The 18,100-nt window shown below is 38.9% G+C and overlaps 1 protein-coding gene across 3 annotated transcripts; it reads right to left on the bottom strand.

Moving 5' to 3' along the window:
* Positions 1-1,518: 1,518 nt before the first annotated feature.
* FRRS1L (ferric chelate reductase 1 like) lies at positions 1,519-17,211 on the bottom strand. 3 transcript variants are annotated; one of them, XM_042809205.1, is made up of 5 exons: positions 16,908-17,211; positions 16,532-16,616; positions 15,910-16,048; positions 12,210-12,456; positions 1,519-2,641 (listed from the first exon to the last, which is right to left on the bottom strand). In XM_042809205.1, exons 1-5 carry the CDS (start codon positions 17,092-17,094, stop codon positions 2,502-2,504), a joined length of 798 nt encoding a protein of 265 aa, XP_042665139.1. In that variant the 5' UTR covers positions 17,095-17,211; the 3' UTR covers positions 1,519-2,501. The 3 variants fall into 3 exon arrangements, with proteins under 3 accessions (XP_042665139.1, XP_042665140.1, XP_042665138.1); XM_042809206.1 differs by lacking the exon at positions 1,519-2,641 and adding an exon at positions 4,570-5,789 and having other exon boundaries at positions 16,908-17,205; XM_042809204.1 differs by lacking the exon at positions 1,519-2,641 and adding an exon at positions 7,620-11,751 and having other exon boundaries at positions 16,908-17,206.
* Positions 17,212-18,100: the final 889 nt, after the last annotated feature.

Raw genomic sequence — 18,100 nt, forward strand, 5'->3', positions numbered from 1 at the left:
GGGAGTTGCCGGCGGGGAAGGGTGCCGGGAAATGTAGTTTTCCTACGGAGGAGCCCGCGGCCGCGCCCCACCGAAACGCGGCCTGACGGAGCGGTGAGGCGAAGGGGAGGGCGGGAGCCCGCCGCGCCTTCTTTCCCTCTTGGGAAATCGCCGGGCGAGGGCTGAGGCTGCCCGGCTCGGCCGCGGCTGTTACTGAAGAATCAGAGAGAGGAGTGAAGTGCACCGCAGCCCAGCGCACCTGGGCTCGGCAACTCGTCCTCGGCCCGTGCCCTGCAGCCCCCCCCGCAGCTCCGTTAAGCTCTCTTCCATTCCCAGCATTGCACGCTTTGGGAGCAGGTAATGCTTCACAGTGCAGTGTCATAGAAAAGGTGGAGAGCGAGACAGGTCAGAGCTATTAGCGAACTGTTCTTAACTGAGACCGCTCTAGCAGCAGGCTGTTTCACTGTCATCTGTGCTTTAACTGAACATTAAACTCACCAGAAGTAGTAATGAGGGGATGTTTAGACCTGACATTTGTGATTTTGTGTTGCATATCATTTTATTTATTTGTGAATAATATAAGGAGGAACTATTTCCCTTCATCAGTTGTACACCAGACAATACATGAGGTGCCAGCTAGCATTGTAGAGACAGTCTAAATGCCTCTATTAACGTGATTGATCTGAAGGAGCCTTTTTGAGGGCAGGGATCCACTACTTTTGTAGCAGGTGGATGTTGTCCAGCTGCTTGCCTGTCACAACTTTGAGCAACCTTCAGCAGGTACTGAACCTATTGGCAGTGCCACCACAAAGCCTCTGTAGCAATCCTCCTGAAAGTGAAATGCAGCAAGGTCCCAGACTGGAACAAGTCAGGATTTGTGCAAAATGCAACAGTCACAGAAACAAAGGAAAGGATCTGCTTACCTTTAAAAGGCCTCAAGGTGTTCAGGGATCTCCAGCAAGATACCCTTGCTCTCACTGCCAACACTTAAATGAGGTCTGGGAAGGGGTGGATCCTGGTTTCACCCCTTCCCGTCACTCAGATGCATTGCATGCACCTGAACTCTGGATTGGCCCTGCCTTCTCACCAGGTGCTCAATCACTGCTTCAAGATTTTACTTAACATTTCCACTACACCTCTAAAACATAGAGTTTGCATGCTTCTGAGTGTATGAAAAGTGCATGCTAACTGGAATTTGATTTTGTTCTAGACTTTTTAGGATTTGCATACAAATGTAATGTTATGTAACATGATGATAGATTTGTAACCACCAGGACTTTGGAATGTTTCTTGTGCAATGCAGGCTGCAATTACCTTGAGAACAATTGTTTTTAACTCATAAAATGGAAATACATCTGATCATAACCCAGTTTTGAAAGGCAAAGCAATGTAAAGAATCACAGAATCATAAAGATTGGAAAAGACAATTAAGATCATCTAGCCCAACCACCAACCCGTCCTCACTATGTCCACACATCATGTCCCTCAGTGCCACATCCATGCAGTTCTTGAATGCCTCCAGGGACAGTGACTGTACCCCCTCCCCGCCCAGCCTGTGCCAATGCCTCACAACTTTTTCTGAGTTGCTGTTTTTACTGATATCCAACCTGACAGCAGACTATTGCAGAAACCTACCTGTGTCATCAGCCAGGGGAGGAAAGTCGGGGCTTTTTCCACACTTCATGTAACTATAGTACATTTTACAGCTGCAGGTGGGGCAAGGCCTGCTAGTTTCGCGGAGCTTTTGGCTTTACGTTCCTACTCTTCCATGCCACAAAGGCTTTGCTGCCAGTTACATATCCGTTACTACTTACAGAGGTCCCTCTTGGCTCATGCAGCACCTCATTCTCGTTTGCCAAACAGACCCCATGCAGGTTCAAATGGTTTAAATTAATGCAGTGGAGGCATTTAGAGACCTACGGGCACTTTGTTTAATCATGATGGTGCATTACAAGCAGCTGTCTATGAGACAGCTGTCCAAGAGAAGCTCTTATTGCACTTTGAAATGATACGCACAAAGCAGTCTAAGGTGACAGCTCAGGGAGGATCTTCACAAATACTACTGAAGTTCTGAAAACTTAATTCGAGAACAGACTTCAGGCAGTGATTGCAGCCTTAGCACCCGATTTTGTTGAACAGTGTGGTGCAATGCAGTATTAGATTAGATAGCAATTTAGATACAGATTGCCCTGGCACTTTGTGTTTTAAGGACTTTTATGGCCGTAGGTGTGTAGTGCACCTCAGGGACCTATATTACCAGAAATTCTCCAGCACTGCCTTTGGATGTGAAGGGTGAAGAGGACAGAAAAGGAGTGCTTTTTGGCCATACAGAAAACGTGTGTGCCTAAAAGTACATACGTGGTAAATACTGACAGTCCTTGATGCTCTCCTGCAGACAGTAATATAAAATGAAATATTATCTCATGAACAGATAAACTTGTAACTTCTGTCTGCTGCAGCATTAGTGACTACGTGTGTTGAACTGAAGCTTTCTGAGTGCCCTTTGAAGAAATCCATAGTTCTCATTCACTTGGCATGCAGTCAACACAGCTGCAATTGCCAGGCAGTCTCAGATATGATACCAAAATACTGGGTACTGAGGTGGCTGAGAAGCAGAGGAGACAGACAACATTGGCAACAGCAAGTTGATCACGATTCATACCTGTAATAAATGCACAAAATTATGAAATCACTCAGAAATAAAGCCAGCAGGTGTCAGCACTGGTCTGCACATGTGGAAAACAAATCTATCCCTGCTTGGGAAGCTGTTCTTTATTTTTGTTTTTAAACCTGTATAGCTGAATAGATGTGTACATGCAGTTGGGGATAATTTCACTTCATTAGCTCAGTTTACTGGAAAAGTAATATCTTGTTCAGATGAAAAAAATACTTAATGTAAACGATGACCAGTTCAGCAAGAGCTGGACTAAAGAAATAAAATATATTACAGTTTATGTTACAGTTCATCATTCAGACATAAACTTTGTATTTATAGGTCACTTTGTACTTTAGCTAAAGGAAAAAAAAAATTTTACGCTGATCAAAACTGAAGCATTTCTTCAAACATTCTAGAGCCGATTTTTCTTGGTGACTGATACAGGACCCTCTCCTCTCCCTTTCCAATCTCCAGCTTTATTTTAGCATTATGTTTTGGCACTGCTTCAGGAGCTGCTCCGTTTGGCCGCACAGCAAGGCAGTGATGAAAATCAAACACCAGTATCTGAAATATTGGTATCTTGATTATACTTGCATCAAATACATTACAAACATAACAGAGAGGTCACCACAGAAACATCTACATTCTATTTAGTTACACCAAATGTCAGCTGGGTTGATTCGTTAAAATATAGATAATGTCTTTTACTTACAGCTTCACAGTGATTCTGATGGTGGAAAAGAAAAACATAAGTAGTCTCTCACATCTGTTGTTTTGTTATTGTGACCAGGCTCACTGAATGAAATGGAATTACTCTGGGTAATAAATTGAAACCCATGGAACAAGAAGGAACTATTAACACAATTAAGGGCAGAGAACTTTTTTTTTTTTTTTAACCTTTTACAAATGCCGTACCACACACTTATTAGACTAAAAAAAGCATTTATTATAACAGATTTATAAATATTGTATGTCACTGTTAAATAGCTAACAAGGCTCACTTTAACACCAACGTTTAGTATAAAACAGATGTTACAAAGCAATCCTTTAGGGCATGCATTGATTGTAAAATAATCTCATAAGTCACTATCATTCCATTATGTATTCATCCACTGTTATTTTTATTCAAGAAGAGTGATGCATTAATATAAATAAGTTTAAATGCTCACTGTCTTCAAATAGATTCTGGGTATTGGCATACAGAACTGAGTCTAGTAAAAGAAAAAAAAAAAAACCACCAAAAAAAACAGAACACCACTTAGCACTATACTTACAAAGTGCTTCTGTGTATCAGACCTAATTTTCATCTTGAGAATGCTGAATGAAATCAAAAGGTGCAGATGACATTTCAGCTTCAACCATTACAATTTATGTAACGCAAATCTAAGTGGCAAGTGTTAATGTAGTTATGACAGTCTGTTTAAGTGCTAAGAAGTTAAAGCAAAGCAGATCTCAGACTATATTAATCAAAAATGCCAAGACATATCTAGCATCTGACTTCACCTAAACAGAACTCACAGTGCTTCAAATATGTTGACAAAATTTATCTTCCTAAATGAAGGCTGGGGACATCACTGAGAACTACAATCCCATTTTTCTAATGAAGTTAATAGGTTTGGGATTCCACCTTTGACTCTCTGTCAAGACTTGAATGACACTGCCAGCTTTAGTGAAATCTGGTCATTCTTACAATTTCAGCTTTTGTCATGGGGTTCATATCACCATGAAAAAACAGAAGACCATTGTTTTATTATTAGGTGAGCAATGTAACATTTCAGTTGCAGATATGGAATTTGGGGTTTAAACAATACGGGTTTTGCCTCCTACATTTTAAGTATGACATCCATTGTTTCCTCTGCAGTTATCCTGACAGTCTATATGAAAATATTTCCTTGATTCTTTAGTATCTTTTTTTCATCTTGTTTGGGAAAAAACAAAAACCCAAAACAATAATAATGTGAGACTAATTTTTTTCCACTGAAGAAGGCAATAAGTTAATATATTAAAAGAGCAAATGTGATCCTGTAACAGGCAACATCACCGTTTTCATATATATTCTTCTGTATCACTGTCCAAAAATACCAGCTAGGAGTAAGGGAACATGGAAGATTTTCTGTTTTGTTTTAGGTTTTCATTTGTTTGTTTTTATTTCCAAAATACAGTCTAACCTTGTGTTTTTAAGCCGTCTTATATAATTTTTTCACATCCCTTCAACACATTTAGTATGCCTAAATATTGATTCTGGGAAGAATATTTTTCATTCATCTGGTTGTGAAAAATCAATAATATTTTCGTTCCTTTGCATAGAATCTAGGTGACTTTTCCCCATATTTAGTCTTCTACTATTAGCAACTTACAAAATTGCAACTGAATGATTTAACAGAGAGCTCTGAGATTAAATTAGGTAACAGACTGCAATCACTTTGCCACGAGTAGGCATTGAAGCCATAAAAGATTTGCAGCTGCTTAGCACATTTGAAAAATCCAGTTCCTTCCTTAAAAATGTAAACATGAATTTTCATTAAGCAGCATTTAGAAACAACTCAGAAGATTACTGCTAACAGGCAATTCTATAATGACCAAGCCTATATAAATAATAGCACAGTACTTTTAAAGAATGTTTCTTAAAAGTGTCATATAAAAATTCCCCTTGTAAGGACACTTTTAAGTGGTCTCTAATGCACATCAGAACTGGTCTATACTGAGCAGTAGCTTTTATACAAACATGGTCTGTGAAGTCCTCCCCATGCTCCCACCTCACATCAATATGAGCAAGCATCCCTGCCTCTGTAACAAACATGGAAGCAAATTAGGAATGAAAGCTATTGAAATTACTTGGCAATTCAAGGGAAAAAAATCTGCCCTTTTCCTTATAGCAGTTCCTTTGCTATTGCCAATGCAATCACAGATTTTCAAAGTAACGTTTGTTCAGTCTGCTTTTTCACATCTACAAATTCCACAAGATGCATAAGCGCTCCAAAATTACACTGGTTTTACCTCACTACCTGTACCCAGATGGGAGAAATTAAATAACGGAATATAAATATACATAGTTTTATCAAAACTCACCATAAGATAAACTTCTGAGAGTTACCTTGGTGATTATTTTAATAACAGGTGTAGAAAAGGAAGGTTTATCTAGATCTTATTGTATCTGCAAAATAATCAGACACTCAGACATATGAACTTCACAGAATAGTTAGCAAAGGATAGAATAGTTGGCATATGGTAAATAAATAAATAAGCTTACACATTAATTTTTATACTCAGAAAATAGAGATTTTCTTTAGATTGCCAACAGGCTTACAGTTAGACCCCTGTCTGTGCTGGGCAAGCTGTGGAAGAACTATATTAGGCCCTTAACACAATGCTACAGAAACCTTGATAATGCAATTTCAATTAAGGGAAACAGACCATGGGCAAATAAAGCTGTTAAGATTTAGAACCTCCCCTCTTCTGAGACTCAAGCAGTCTGTGATAGAGCCAGTGAGCAGGTACACACAGCATCCAACTGCTACAGTCACACACAGGATCCTGGCCTTTCTTCATACACCTCTAAGGACAAGATCAAGCCTCCCACTCAAATCTTGGAGCTTTTTGGGAGCACACATCTCAAGGCATAAATTGGACTTTTTGCCCTTACAGCAGCTAGGACTGCAAAATAGTTAAATTCCTGTTCAAGTTAGATTCTGTTGCTTCTTTGTATATCAAGTAAAATTTCCATGTGATTTACATGCATTTTTGCCACATGTGAAGTCATGCAAAAATAGGAAGTACGACAAAACCATGAGCTCTTCTTCATCCTGCAGTCTTAATTACAAAGTCTACACTCATCTGTCCTGAAGAATTTGAGGTCGCCTGCACATCATCATACATTACCCACGCAGACTGTTCCACCTGCTCACCACATGCTGTGGCTCAGGGTTGAAATGGAAGGTGCCATTTCATGCAGGGTGGGCACATATGCATCTCTGTGAAGCACCAGAACGACTGTATTACTAAAATATGTTTCTACTTCTACTATAAATGTAAGGCTCTTCACCAGCTGCACTTTGTGTAAAATATTCGCATTTTCACAGTAGGCATCTCTGAAAAAGAGCGATGCTAAACTTTTTGTAATTTTGCCTGTGAAAGAAGTTTCCTTCTCCTAAAGCTGTTACTGAGTACTTTTCACTGGGAAACTGTTTGGAGAAAAAGTGTAAAAACAACATATCAGTGTGCAATGAATCGGTATGGCAGGGAGTCACAACGTTAATTTACACGCTAGTAAAATGAGCAGGTTTGTAAATGACCTCCAGTTCTGCCTCTGGAGTGCCAACAGCTAATGTTCCCAGAAGAAATCAAAGACCACAGGTCTATGCTCTAAAAGGAGGATAATTTACTTCTTTTTAGATGTCTGATGCAGTATAAGGACAGGAAAAGTAAGGGGAATAAAGACTAAAAAGAGTAACGCCTCTTTCCTCCCCCCTCGACTCACAACAGTAGAGAGAAGTGGACTATCATCTACAGTGCAGACTTCTAACTGTGACCTGGCTGTTCGGGAAAGCAGCTTTCAGTCCTCCTTGCCTAATAACTCCTCTTCACAGCTGGGCTAAGACCTCTCAGGATCATCAGATGTGAACACGGGGACAGGACATAGGCTAGTGACAAGGAGCACAATACTTTTCAAAGGAAGACATTAACACAGTCATAACACCATTTCACAGTAGTCACTGAGCACAAGGAGAGCTTTTCTTCTTGGTCCAGTCTTAGGATATGGCAACCCAATCAAGCTTCAAAGCTTCTACCCAGGCAGTTTGCTAATGCATGCATTGCTCCAGTTACTCTCTAATCTTTGCAGTGAAGACTGCATAAGTCAGTGCCAAAAAAAAACTTTCAGAACTTTTAACCGATTTGGGGAGTTCGATTAGGGTAGCTGCAAGTACTTATTTTCCTGCTACCCAAATATTGCAGTGCCCATCAATAAAGACAAGGGAGCCTCAGAGGGGTTTCAAAATATCTATTTAAAACATTATCTTCCAGAAACAGAATAATTCGCTTTATAACTGTAGATGAAAGCATCATCCCGTACCCAACGACATTCTAAAATCAGTTAAGCTTTTATTTGGGAAAAAATAAGTAGCATCTAGAAGTGTCTCAACTATCCATAAAGTTATTTGATTCCATTGAAGGAAAGCAAACTTTATAGAGGTCTTTATTCTCTGTTTCTTTCTCCTGTGCCTAAATTATGGTTAAATTAAATTTATGCCTAAATTATTTCAGGCCAAACTTGGTATTTGTAGTGGAGTACCTGTCACACACTACAGTCAAAACACAAGGTCCCTTTGTGATAGGCACCATCATAAAGAAGCTGACTGCTCCTTCAAATAGCTTATGAACTTTAAGTATACAAAGTTATAGATAAGACAGACTGCGTGAGCAGAAGGTGTTATGGTTAACGTAACAAGCTATGGTCAGAGCTGAATATGGTTCTGCATGGAAAGAATATATTCAAGATTGCTAATTAATGCCTTATGGTCCTTTCCTGTCTTGTCTTTCTAATTAATTATCTTTGTAATTAGCAACCAAATCAAATTTCCAAAGACCACTGTACTGTAAACCTTTCTAAAGCCTCTGCTTCTGTGTTACGTTACCCTGCAGCAAGTTATTCTCACTCTCAAAATTAAAGTGCTTTGGAAATGTGTTATTTAATAGCTGCTTATTGGTAGTCACCATAGAGAATCTAAAAATGATCCAATTTTCAATTGCTTTGAAGAGAGCTACTTTGTAGTAACTGTACAGCAGGGATCAATCCTACTTTTAAGCATTAGGAAAGAAAACATGAAAAACAAAATATTTGCCATGTTCACTTAAATGTTAATAATTATTAGTTATCATATTAAGCTAAGCACCAATGAATTAAAGCCTTTTCATTTCTCTCATAGCCTTTTTGTTCTCGTATTTACTCCCAACTACCCACATCCAAGTGCTTGTACCTTCTTTGTGTTCCTGAATTTGGAAAGCTCACAGTCCTGCTTTTCCTACAACTCCCAGACAAAGTGCCACAATACAACAAACTTTCTTCTCTGAAGAAAAAAAAAAAACAAAAAACAAAAAAAACCCCACCACTTATCCTACCTCCTGATTCTAATTTATCATCATTATTTTCAGTATTCAGTTCTCCTTAAACATTCTGCTGAACACTTAGAGAATGCACAGTTGCTTTTCTAATACCTGTGAAGCAGTATACAAAATCTTAGAACAGTTTACCAGGGAGTAATAATAGCTCAGCCATAAATGTAAATGCCAAATAATAGATTGCTTGGCTGCTTGTTGTGGACTTTTATTTCCTCCCAGTTAATCAGAAATGCTTAATTAGTGCTAATTAAGTATTTTGAAGCTCAAGGATCAAGGTCATTTAGAAGTGCATATCTCTGCTAATATTTCAAAAAGAGAAAAATACAACAACAAAAACACCAGACAATGCTTAAAAGTAACCTGGGGGGGGAAAGGAACTGTGTTTCTACCCTAATTTAGAACATGGGTACATCTGTGGCCTGAAGCAGTTTATGCTTTGCACTGGGCATTCCCATAAGTGGCTGTGCTTCAGCTCTGACCTCACTATTGCTTTAGAGCCTGAACTTTCAACCTTTACACAGCTCTGACTCCCTGCAGCGTGCTTTACAGCGCAAAGCAGCAATACCTGTGTTGTACATTTACCTTGGTATTAGTACTGCCATATTTAACATATGTCTCTGCCTAGGTTTAAGCAGGCTATCCCTAAGTGCAGCACTGTATTAAAGGAGCCCAAATGGGTTTCTATCACACTTCAGTATGCTTCAGTTATTAGATTAGCCTTTTAGTGGGTAATCAGGGAAATGCAGTAAATAAGGCCATAAACTAAAGTAGCCCTGAGCTACTTTGAGTAGCTGTAATTTCAGAAAAGGGGCTGTGGTATCTCAGCTCCCTAAACTGCCTATGCTTTAACACAGGAGAGAAGGAATTAGCCCTAATAACTTCCTCACTTCACCTGGCTGCTTACTATAAAACTCATTATCCAAGACTTCAGCTCTCTGTTTCTGCTAATCTTAGACCTCTGTTTTACAATCATGAACGTCCAAAGCTGACCTTCCTTATCAGGTGGCTTCCACTACATATTTTATCAGATAGTGAGTTGGCTGTTCAACTTGTGGAAGGTAATTTACACGAAAGAAGCTACTATATGCACCTTCAGAGTTCACTTCAATTTGCATTATTTTCACCCCTATTTAACCTTAGTCCAGCAATTTTAAACAAACATATCCTTAAAGACATCAATGCAAATGTTACATGTCTCTGAGAAATCTTTCTCTAAAAATGGTAATAAAGGATTTGTGATAGAGTTTGCTATTCCTTTTCAAGCCTGTTTCACATACTGGAAGAATTGCTTTCAAGAATGTAGAGCCTAAAAAAAAACTATTAACTTCATTCCATGAAGAATGATGCAAATCCAACAAAGCTTGTTACTTTTTTTGACACTATACAGGAATGAAAATACAAAGAATGTCTATCACATATTTTAGCAGATCCTACATTACAGAGTCCTTAAGTGCATCACATTAGAGAGAAATTTGGTGCAATAATGCAACTTGGGAAACAAATGAGCAGCTGTACCCAAACACACTCAAATGCTACACCTATACATGTCACGTGAATGACAGAAATTCTCTACACAAATTCAGTTTTCAGAATATTCTATGGCTCAAATATATTTTGACACTTTACAGTTTGATAATATTTAGCATTCATCTTTGTATAATTTATCGGTGATAAAAAAATTGAAGTGCATTTCCTCTTTAACCCATCTTTTCCACTGTAGCTACATTTCAGCAATGATTTGATGAAACAAAAGATACTGATCTTTTTATTAATTCCTATCTCTCCTTACAAATAATCTCAGTTATATTTCCATTTCTTTGTAAGCAAATATCTGCTGCCCATATTCACCTTTAACATGAACAGGATATACAAGAACACAACACAGAAAAACAGATTTCTTGGTACTACTGCACAACTATTTAAAAACATATTTACACATCAGCAACATTACTACTTTTAAATTAAAAAAAAATCTTCATTGATTGGGAGGATGTGCTATGGCTTGTTAGAAACTTCAGTGTTCTCTGTGGCTTACACTTGCTTTTCCTATGTATGGAGAATTCAAATGACTGCATTCTCCTTTCCCTTTGTTTACATAATGTAATATCTCACACAAGCAGATATCTCACACAAAACAAGCAGGTATTTCTTTCAAGAAGGTTGTTGAAACACTATTGTTATAAAGACATTGATCATTTCTTTCCATTAAAAAAATCCTGTTCATGCTTGATTATGCAAGGCTAGTTTTTGAAAGTATCAGAGCAAATAAACCTTGATCAATATTAATTAGAAAAAAACATCCTACTATCCATTATGGAAGGGGAGCTTTTTTACTGCAGTGTCAGCATCCTGATCCTAAGTTCAGAAACCACACTTGGACTTTCTCTGCACCAGAAGTACCAAACGGCATTATAATATTTTCCCAAATTTGCTTTCTAGAAGCGATCTGGAAGGCGTTTTTTGTTATTTGATAAGATGTGCATCACGAAACTCTCCTAACCACACATACAGACACACCTCCCAAACACACCTACACACACACACACACACACACACGCACTTATTTTACAAAAGTCTTCGTTAAGCAAGTAGTCACAACACTGAATATCGTCTCCTATTTGTTCATTCATTATTCTTACATGATTTGTCACCACTCAGCCACTCAAAAGATGGTGATTTCATTCTTCTGAGAAGCTAGCTATGTTCAAAAGCAGCTAGATGACAATGGTGGTGTGATATAAATTCCAATAGAAATATGCATCATCCATCATATATCCAACCATCCTGAGAAACTTTCACTGGCAAATTCTCGTTACTTTCCAGAGGTCAAGGGGTTCCCATCAATAAATAGAAGGTCAGTGCAACAATGAGGAGCAAACAGAATGGAGAAGAGAAGGTCTGATAGGCAGCTGATGGCATGAAAATATCTTCATACTTGTAAATACTGACCACACGCTCTGATACAGGTGGTGAGTCTATATCGTGACGAGTTATAGAACCTTTAATAGGCAAGGGCAGAAAGAAATAACATCAGCTGCATTTGATTTCTAAAGATTTATCAGACAAATAGGTAGAAAGACTTAATTTTCATACACAGAAGAGCATGCAACATTACAATGTCAGTGAGTAGTTCTTGCTCTGATTTCTGAAATTAAACTTCTGAATAAAACAAATGACATTCAAGTAAACAATAATCATCCTTCAAAGGAATTCAGAACTTCCAGTTATGATCTGTCCTAATTTAAGTTTAGCTTTGGAGAGCGGGAACAATAGCTGCATAACCAAGAAAATATGATATGTAGGACTCTGCTAGCTATCTCACCTTCCTGTTTCTATATTCTTAAGACTGATGCTGCCAAAATTTTAATTCATTCAATATATAAGTAAGAATAACGTCACTGAAAAACATTTATCTATTTTGATACCTAAGTTGTCAGTAGCACAGATATCAACTTACCCTGAATTGCTGGACCCCAGGCAAACAGATAGTACCAATTCAAGTGCAGATCTACAATGGTTTCCTCTCGGGGAACGTATACAGGACGCTTGAATCGACAAGTTACACGATTGTTTTCAAAAACCCCCTCTTCATCTCTAGCAGGATTTCTCTGGATTTCTTTAGCCCACTGACCAACGTTGTAAAAGTGCTGTATTCGGACTCTTCCGTTATCATCATGAACACAAGCCATGACATCATCTCCTCCCTACATGGTAAAAACATTTTTGCAGAAGGAAAACAAGTGTCACAAAGCATCTCCTCATTTATTTATACAACTTCAACTATTAGAAACAGTCAAGACTTGGGTCTCTCACTCCCTTCTTCTAAGTTACAAATACAGATATTCTTTTCCCTAGAAATGTTTCTTCATTCAGATTGAACAGCACGGACTAAATACTAACAATTACTTATTCTCTCTGCATTCAACCTAACATACACAACACATTTATAAGGCATAATATCACCCTGACATCACACAATGGACGAGTAGAAGGCTATTTTCTTTCATAATGTGTGATTTTCTGGGATCTTGCTTCAGTAAAATTGGTGGTCTTGATTCCTTTATGTGTGCAAAATCTACTGTATCAGAATTGCAGACAGAAAAGCAATATAACTTAATAAGTTAGAGAAGATTAATCTACTAAATCTGTATAACTATTATCATAAACTACAGCCTGTCTTTTCTAATCTCATGTTCAATAATGATAATATAACTTCTCATTTATCTTAAGAGAAAATGATCAGCAAACAGTAACAATACAGAATATTGTAGAATACAAGAAAAGATTAATCTACTTGTGCCCCTTCCCATCGTATAAACTACCAATCAAAGAAACAAGGGATAGAAAAAAGTGTGAGGCACTTGTTTGTGTTAGTCATTTACAGAAACATTATAACAGTTGTTAGAATAGTTTATTTGAGGTAACTCAAAGTTGCAGAGCACTGCATCACTCAGGTATTAATTTTAGGAGCACTGTCTTGTAGATGCCTTGCTGTCATGAACCATTAAAACACTGCAAGTTTGATGCATGCACTACTAGGTATCACTGCTATGTTAGACATAGGTCCTACTCTTCCAATACAAGTCCTTCTGATAGGTCACACTGATGCCACAAGCAGTGCTCACTAGCGTGACCATCTGTCAGTTTGCTGTTATGGGGAAAGGAATGAAAAAGGGCACAGTGCATCTCTTAGGACTATGCCTATGAAGGCCTTTCTGTCCCTAGTATTATTGCAGGCTAACTTTCCAGCTTTGGTCTTGAGCCTATCATTGCTTTCAAAGTTTTTTTTTCAAAGTTTAATTTTTTCTTTGCCTCTGAGTACCAATCTCTCATTTTTAAGTACAAAGAGGCAAAACAAACAAGCAAACAAAATAACCAACAAAAAAACTGTTTCCACATTCAGAAAAAAAATTAATTCTGCACCTCATTTAACAAAATGACATTACAAAATCCTAAGCAGGCACAAAAGCTTATGAGTGGAAAACTGTAATGTTATCTGAGACAAAGAAATAGGTCACAGGAGTTAAAAAAATCTGACAACCCAAAAACACTATTTTTCCCTTGAACTTTTTTGGCTATCCAGGCTACAATGTTTTCATCAGGGCCTCCACGGTACAGCCCCTTTCTCACAGCAAAGCTTTTGTGATGTAAAGTCATTTTATCATTAAAGTATCCCAGATTCCACAACGTCTTCAAGCGAAGACAAGGGATGAGGTCAGCAGGGGAACAAGAGAGAAAGGCAAACACCAGCTGTTTTAGTCCAGCTGACCGGTAGTTCTCATATCAAATTTATAATGAAAATCTTTCAGCTTCCATTCTTATTACTGGAAGCTGTGACTTTACATGCAGTTTGGTCCATCCACCTGGGCTGAAAGGTAACGTATGCTTTAAAGCATAGCTAGTGTGTCCCAGGGACTATCATACTGTACAGACCTTCCAGCCACCAAGCACAAGCACAACTCTGTCTGCTCAGGCAAGCTCATGGGCTACAGCACACATCCTCATGGTTGGGAACTGTGCTTATGCCACCTGCCCTGCAGAAAGTCATGTTTCTGACTGAGGGCTATCGTGCAGGCAGGCTGAGTAGTTTATCTGCGCTCCTGAATAAAATGGGAGGGAGGAACTCAGAGAATATGATGGGGTCAGGGGTGGGAACACAAATGGGGCTGCATTGGATGAACTGCACTCACAGGCTGAATGGACCTGAAGTCATGGGACAGGTTGGACTGAGTGGGCTTGCAAGGGAGCACGGGGAGGGGAAGTGATAGTGCACTGCAGAGGATGGTTGAGAGGTGTGGCAGAGAGTCTGGCAAGATCACATTGAGAAGGTTTAACTGCACTTGAAAGCAGTTATTTCTCCAAAGTCTGACTAACCATTGAAATTCAATGTCTTTGCTTTGAGTGGTAGTACAGGTACACAGGTACAGGTAGTAAAGGAGTTACAAACTACTAACATAATCTCTAATAGCTTAGGGCCAAGTATTTAAAGTTACTGACCTGCTTTGAAAATCCTATTGACTACTTGTACTTTCCAGCATCCAAACTCCTCCTGGTATTTGGCTGTAAAACCATACCTCACAACACTCTTTATGATACAAAAGATTGCTCTCTCCATTGTGTTTATTTGCAGCATCATACTCAAGACATAGTTACCGATGAGAGAAAGGCACTGCCCTCATATTTTCTTTCTGATTCTCATTTTGGTCTGATAAAATGTTGCTAAGTTAGTGTGAGTCTTCCCATTGCCTCTCCCAGCTCTACAGCAGGATTTCCACGTTTTATACTTTTTCTGACTACTGCTTACCACTGAATAAGAAAGTACTCTCCTCTAACTAGCATTATAGAACACAGACTCAGTATTCTTCATGTACTCAGGAATATCTCTGCATGTGAAGACCAGTGTTATAAACTACATTTTAATCCTAAGCGTGTTACAAGGATCACAAAAAAAAAAACATTTGCAGAAGTTGTCTATTGCTCAGGTTTTTTTTTATGTCCAAACAGTATATGTGCCTCTTTGCCCAGCGAAACACAACGACAAATAAGGCTCTTCACTGAACAACCATGTAGATGAATGACCATAAAACAAAACTCAGTAAAATCCAGGAGAGATAGAAGAAGAAATCCTAACAGGATTGCTTTCTAGAGTATGTATCTGGGGGAGCAGTAGACATTTTGTCACATATTTGTGGCTTTCCTGGAATAAAACACAGAGATGAAAGAAACAACAGGATTCCCAGAGTTTTTAAATGAAAGCCATATTTGTATCAGCAAAAGACAGATGATTTACTTAAGAATGGAACTATGTGATATTTAGTTCCTGATGTGCCTTTTGTCCAAGTAACACCAACATGAAAAACTCAACAGGATATTATAATAAAAAGACAAAAAGCTAATAATATTCAAACAGTCAAAGATAAACCAAAACACTGTTGTACTATTTAGCAAAGAAGGGAAAGGACATGCTACTAAGGATGAGGCAGTTCTGAGGAGACAGCAGACCTAGCTTCTGCTCCCCGGTGACTACTGGGTACTTTGCTTTCAGCAAGTCAGTTTTTACATACGTGCTCTGCTTCTGACAGATAAAACATAAAGTATTGATATTCTGGCATGCAGAAGTGTTCACATATCAACGTGAAGAACTTTAAGAACCTTACCATTTTCTTGTCTGAGGAAAATCCCACTGCGACCCAGCCATCGGTATCAGCACTCAACTCAAATTCAACATCAGCTCCTATTCTACGATAACTTAGGAAGTAGTCACAGGTCTCTGCATTACAGCCAGGTTTGCCGTACCTAAATGGAAATGGAAAAACATGCAAACTTTGCCTTTCAATTTCTTGCTGTAGATATTATGTTTCTACAAGAAACACTAAAAGAATGTACTTTGGTAGAGTGGTGGTAAAGCACAAATCACACTAAACTAAAGTAGTACTGTTAATTGCTTGCAAATATTACCTTTTTGGAATAAGAACATATTATGTTTAATCGTAATGACAAGCAATTACATACGCACAGTGTTACTGTGTTGAAATGCCGAGTCCCTGTTCTGTAAGTTAGCGCTTCAAGAAAATGCAAAGATCATAAATTAATCTAGTCCACAACTCTGATGTCCTTAAATAATCTCATTTACTTAAACAAAACAGTCCTACACTATAGAGTAGGTTCCCAAATAAGAAAAAAATATTCAAATGAATACGGAACATTGATCAAACTCTTGAATGCAATCAGTCAACATTTGCAAATGTAAAGGTACCTGCATTTTTATCAAAGACTGACCTGAAGCATCCCTTCGTTTTTCCACAGTCATCCACTCTGATTTTTGCAAATGGATCCACAGGAGGTGCAGTAGGGAAAGGGTAACCTGTAGAATGAGAATAAAGCATAACCAAAAAGATACAAGGAGAAAAAAGAAGTAACACTGAAGAGAAAGAGTTCCAATAGTGTTTACTTTGACTGGTGATAACTGAGCTGTACTGATGAGGGACTACCTTGTCACAGACACAGGCCCTCTATCAGTAGGTCCAGGATTGAGATACTAAAATAACATAGAGAAATGAAAACATTTCCTCAGGTTTGCAACATTCTCCAGGTGGGGGAGAACAGCGCTGGAGCACAACTTTGCTACAATGAGAGCAGGAAGCCTTCCACTGACCATGTAAGCTTTGGCAGCACGAACATGGAGCAGAGCATTCAGCTAAGGCTTGGGGCTCTCCATTCGGCTGGCTCTTCGTGCATGCTTGGATCCCTCGGAATATCTGAAAGGGAGAGAATTCTGACTTCTCAGCTTTAGGAATGGATACTGAAGGGATACTTTCTCCTTTAAGAAGTACAGAAAACATGCATTGAGTGTGGAAGGGAAGAGTATCAAAACAGGCAATGCCTGCAGCAATGACCTACAATCACTTGTGAGGTAAGGCACAGAGGAGACAGATAAGGAAGGATCTATGACTCCAGGCAATAGCTTATCTGCTCTACTGTAATACACTGAAGACATGACATGAACATCTGCAAGCAGACCTTTCCTCTCATCGAATCACAGAATCATTAAGGTTGGAAAGAACTTCTAGGATTATCAAGTCCATCCCCACCATGCCCACTATGTCCCTCAGTGCCACATCTATATATTTCTCAAATACCTCCAGGGACTTCACCACATCCCTGGGCAGCCTGTGCCACTGCTTCTACACTCTTTCTGAGAAGAAATCTTTCTTAATATTCAACCTGAATCTCCCCTGGCGCAACTTGAGGCCACCACTTCTCATCTTTTTACATAGATTTTACAAATAGCCACCTTCAGTTTTGGTTCATCTAACCTGCAAGTGGGAAGGTTCTGTGTTCTTTTCATCATGTCAACAATGCACACCATAGGTTTTACTGTGAAAAACTTTCAATATTAAATATATGTTTTTCTCTGCAGATTGGTTTTGGATTGCAGAGGTTCAGTTTCGTTCTATGAACATTGGTATTTTAATGTGATTTTAGTCTGCCAACTTAAAAACAAAGCATTAAGTTGTGAAGCCAGAAAGTGCTCTGAAAGTTGCAGGCTGCAGCATCTCCAAACAAACAGGAGCATGTGCCCTGCCCCCCAGGCACTGGGCTCCAGGAGCCCTGATTCACCTTCTAGGTGAATCTGATAGTGCTAAAGGAGAGAGGAAATAGGCCACAACCCGCAAATTATAGCTTCCATTGGCCACACCATGAGCTAGGTAAAGCAGTCAGCTGGTTTAAGCATACAAAGCTAGCAACATTTCACAGCAGTTCATAGTGGAGCATCAGCACGAGACTGACTGTAGTACATCCCACCTTCTCACTGCTTCATTTTTTCCCACTTTATCCAAAATCTGT

The sequence above is a fragment of the Centrocercus urophasianus genome, unplaced genomic scaffold (assembly GCF_019232065.1).
Source record: "Centrocercus urophasianus isolate 14NV4802_14NV808 unplaced genomic scaffold, USGS_Curo_1.0 seq_1114, whole genome shotgun sequence".
NCBI classification, from domain to species: Eukaryota; Metazoa; Chordata; class Aves; order Galliformes; family Phasianidae; genus Centrocercus; species Centrocercus urophasianus.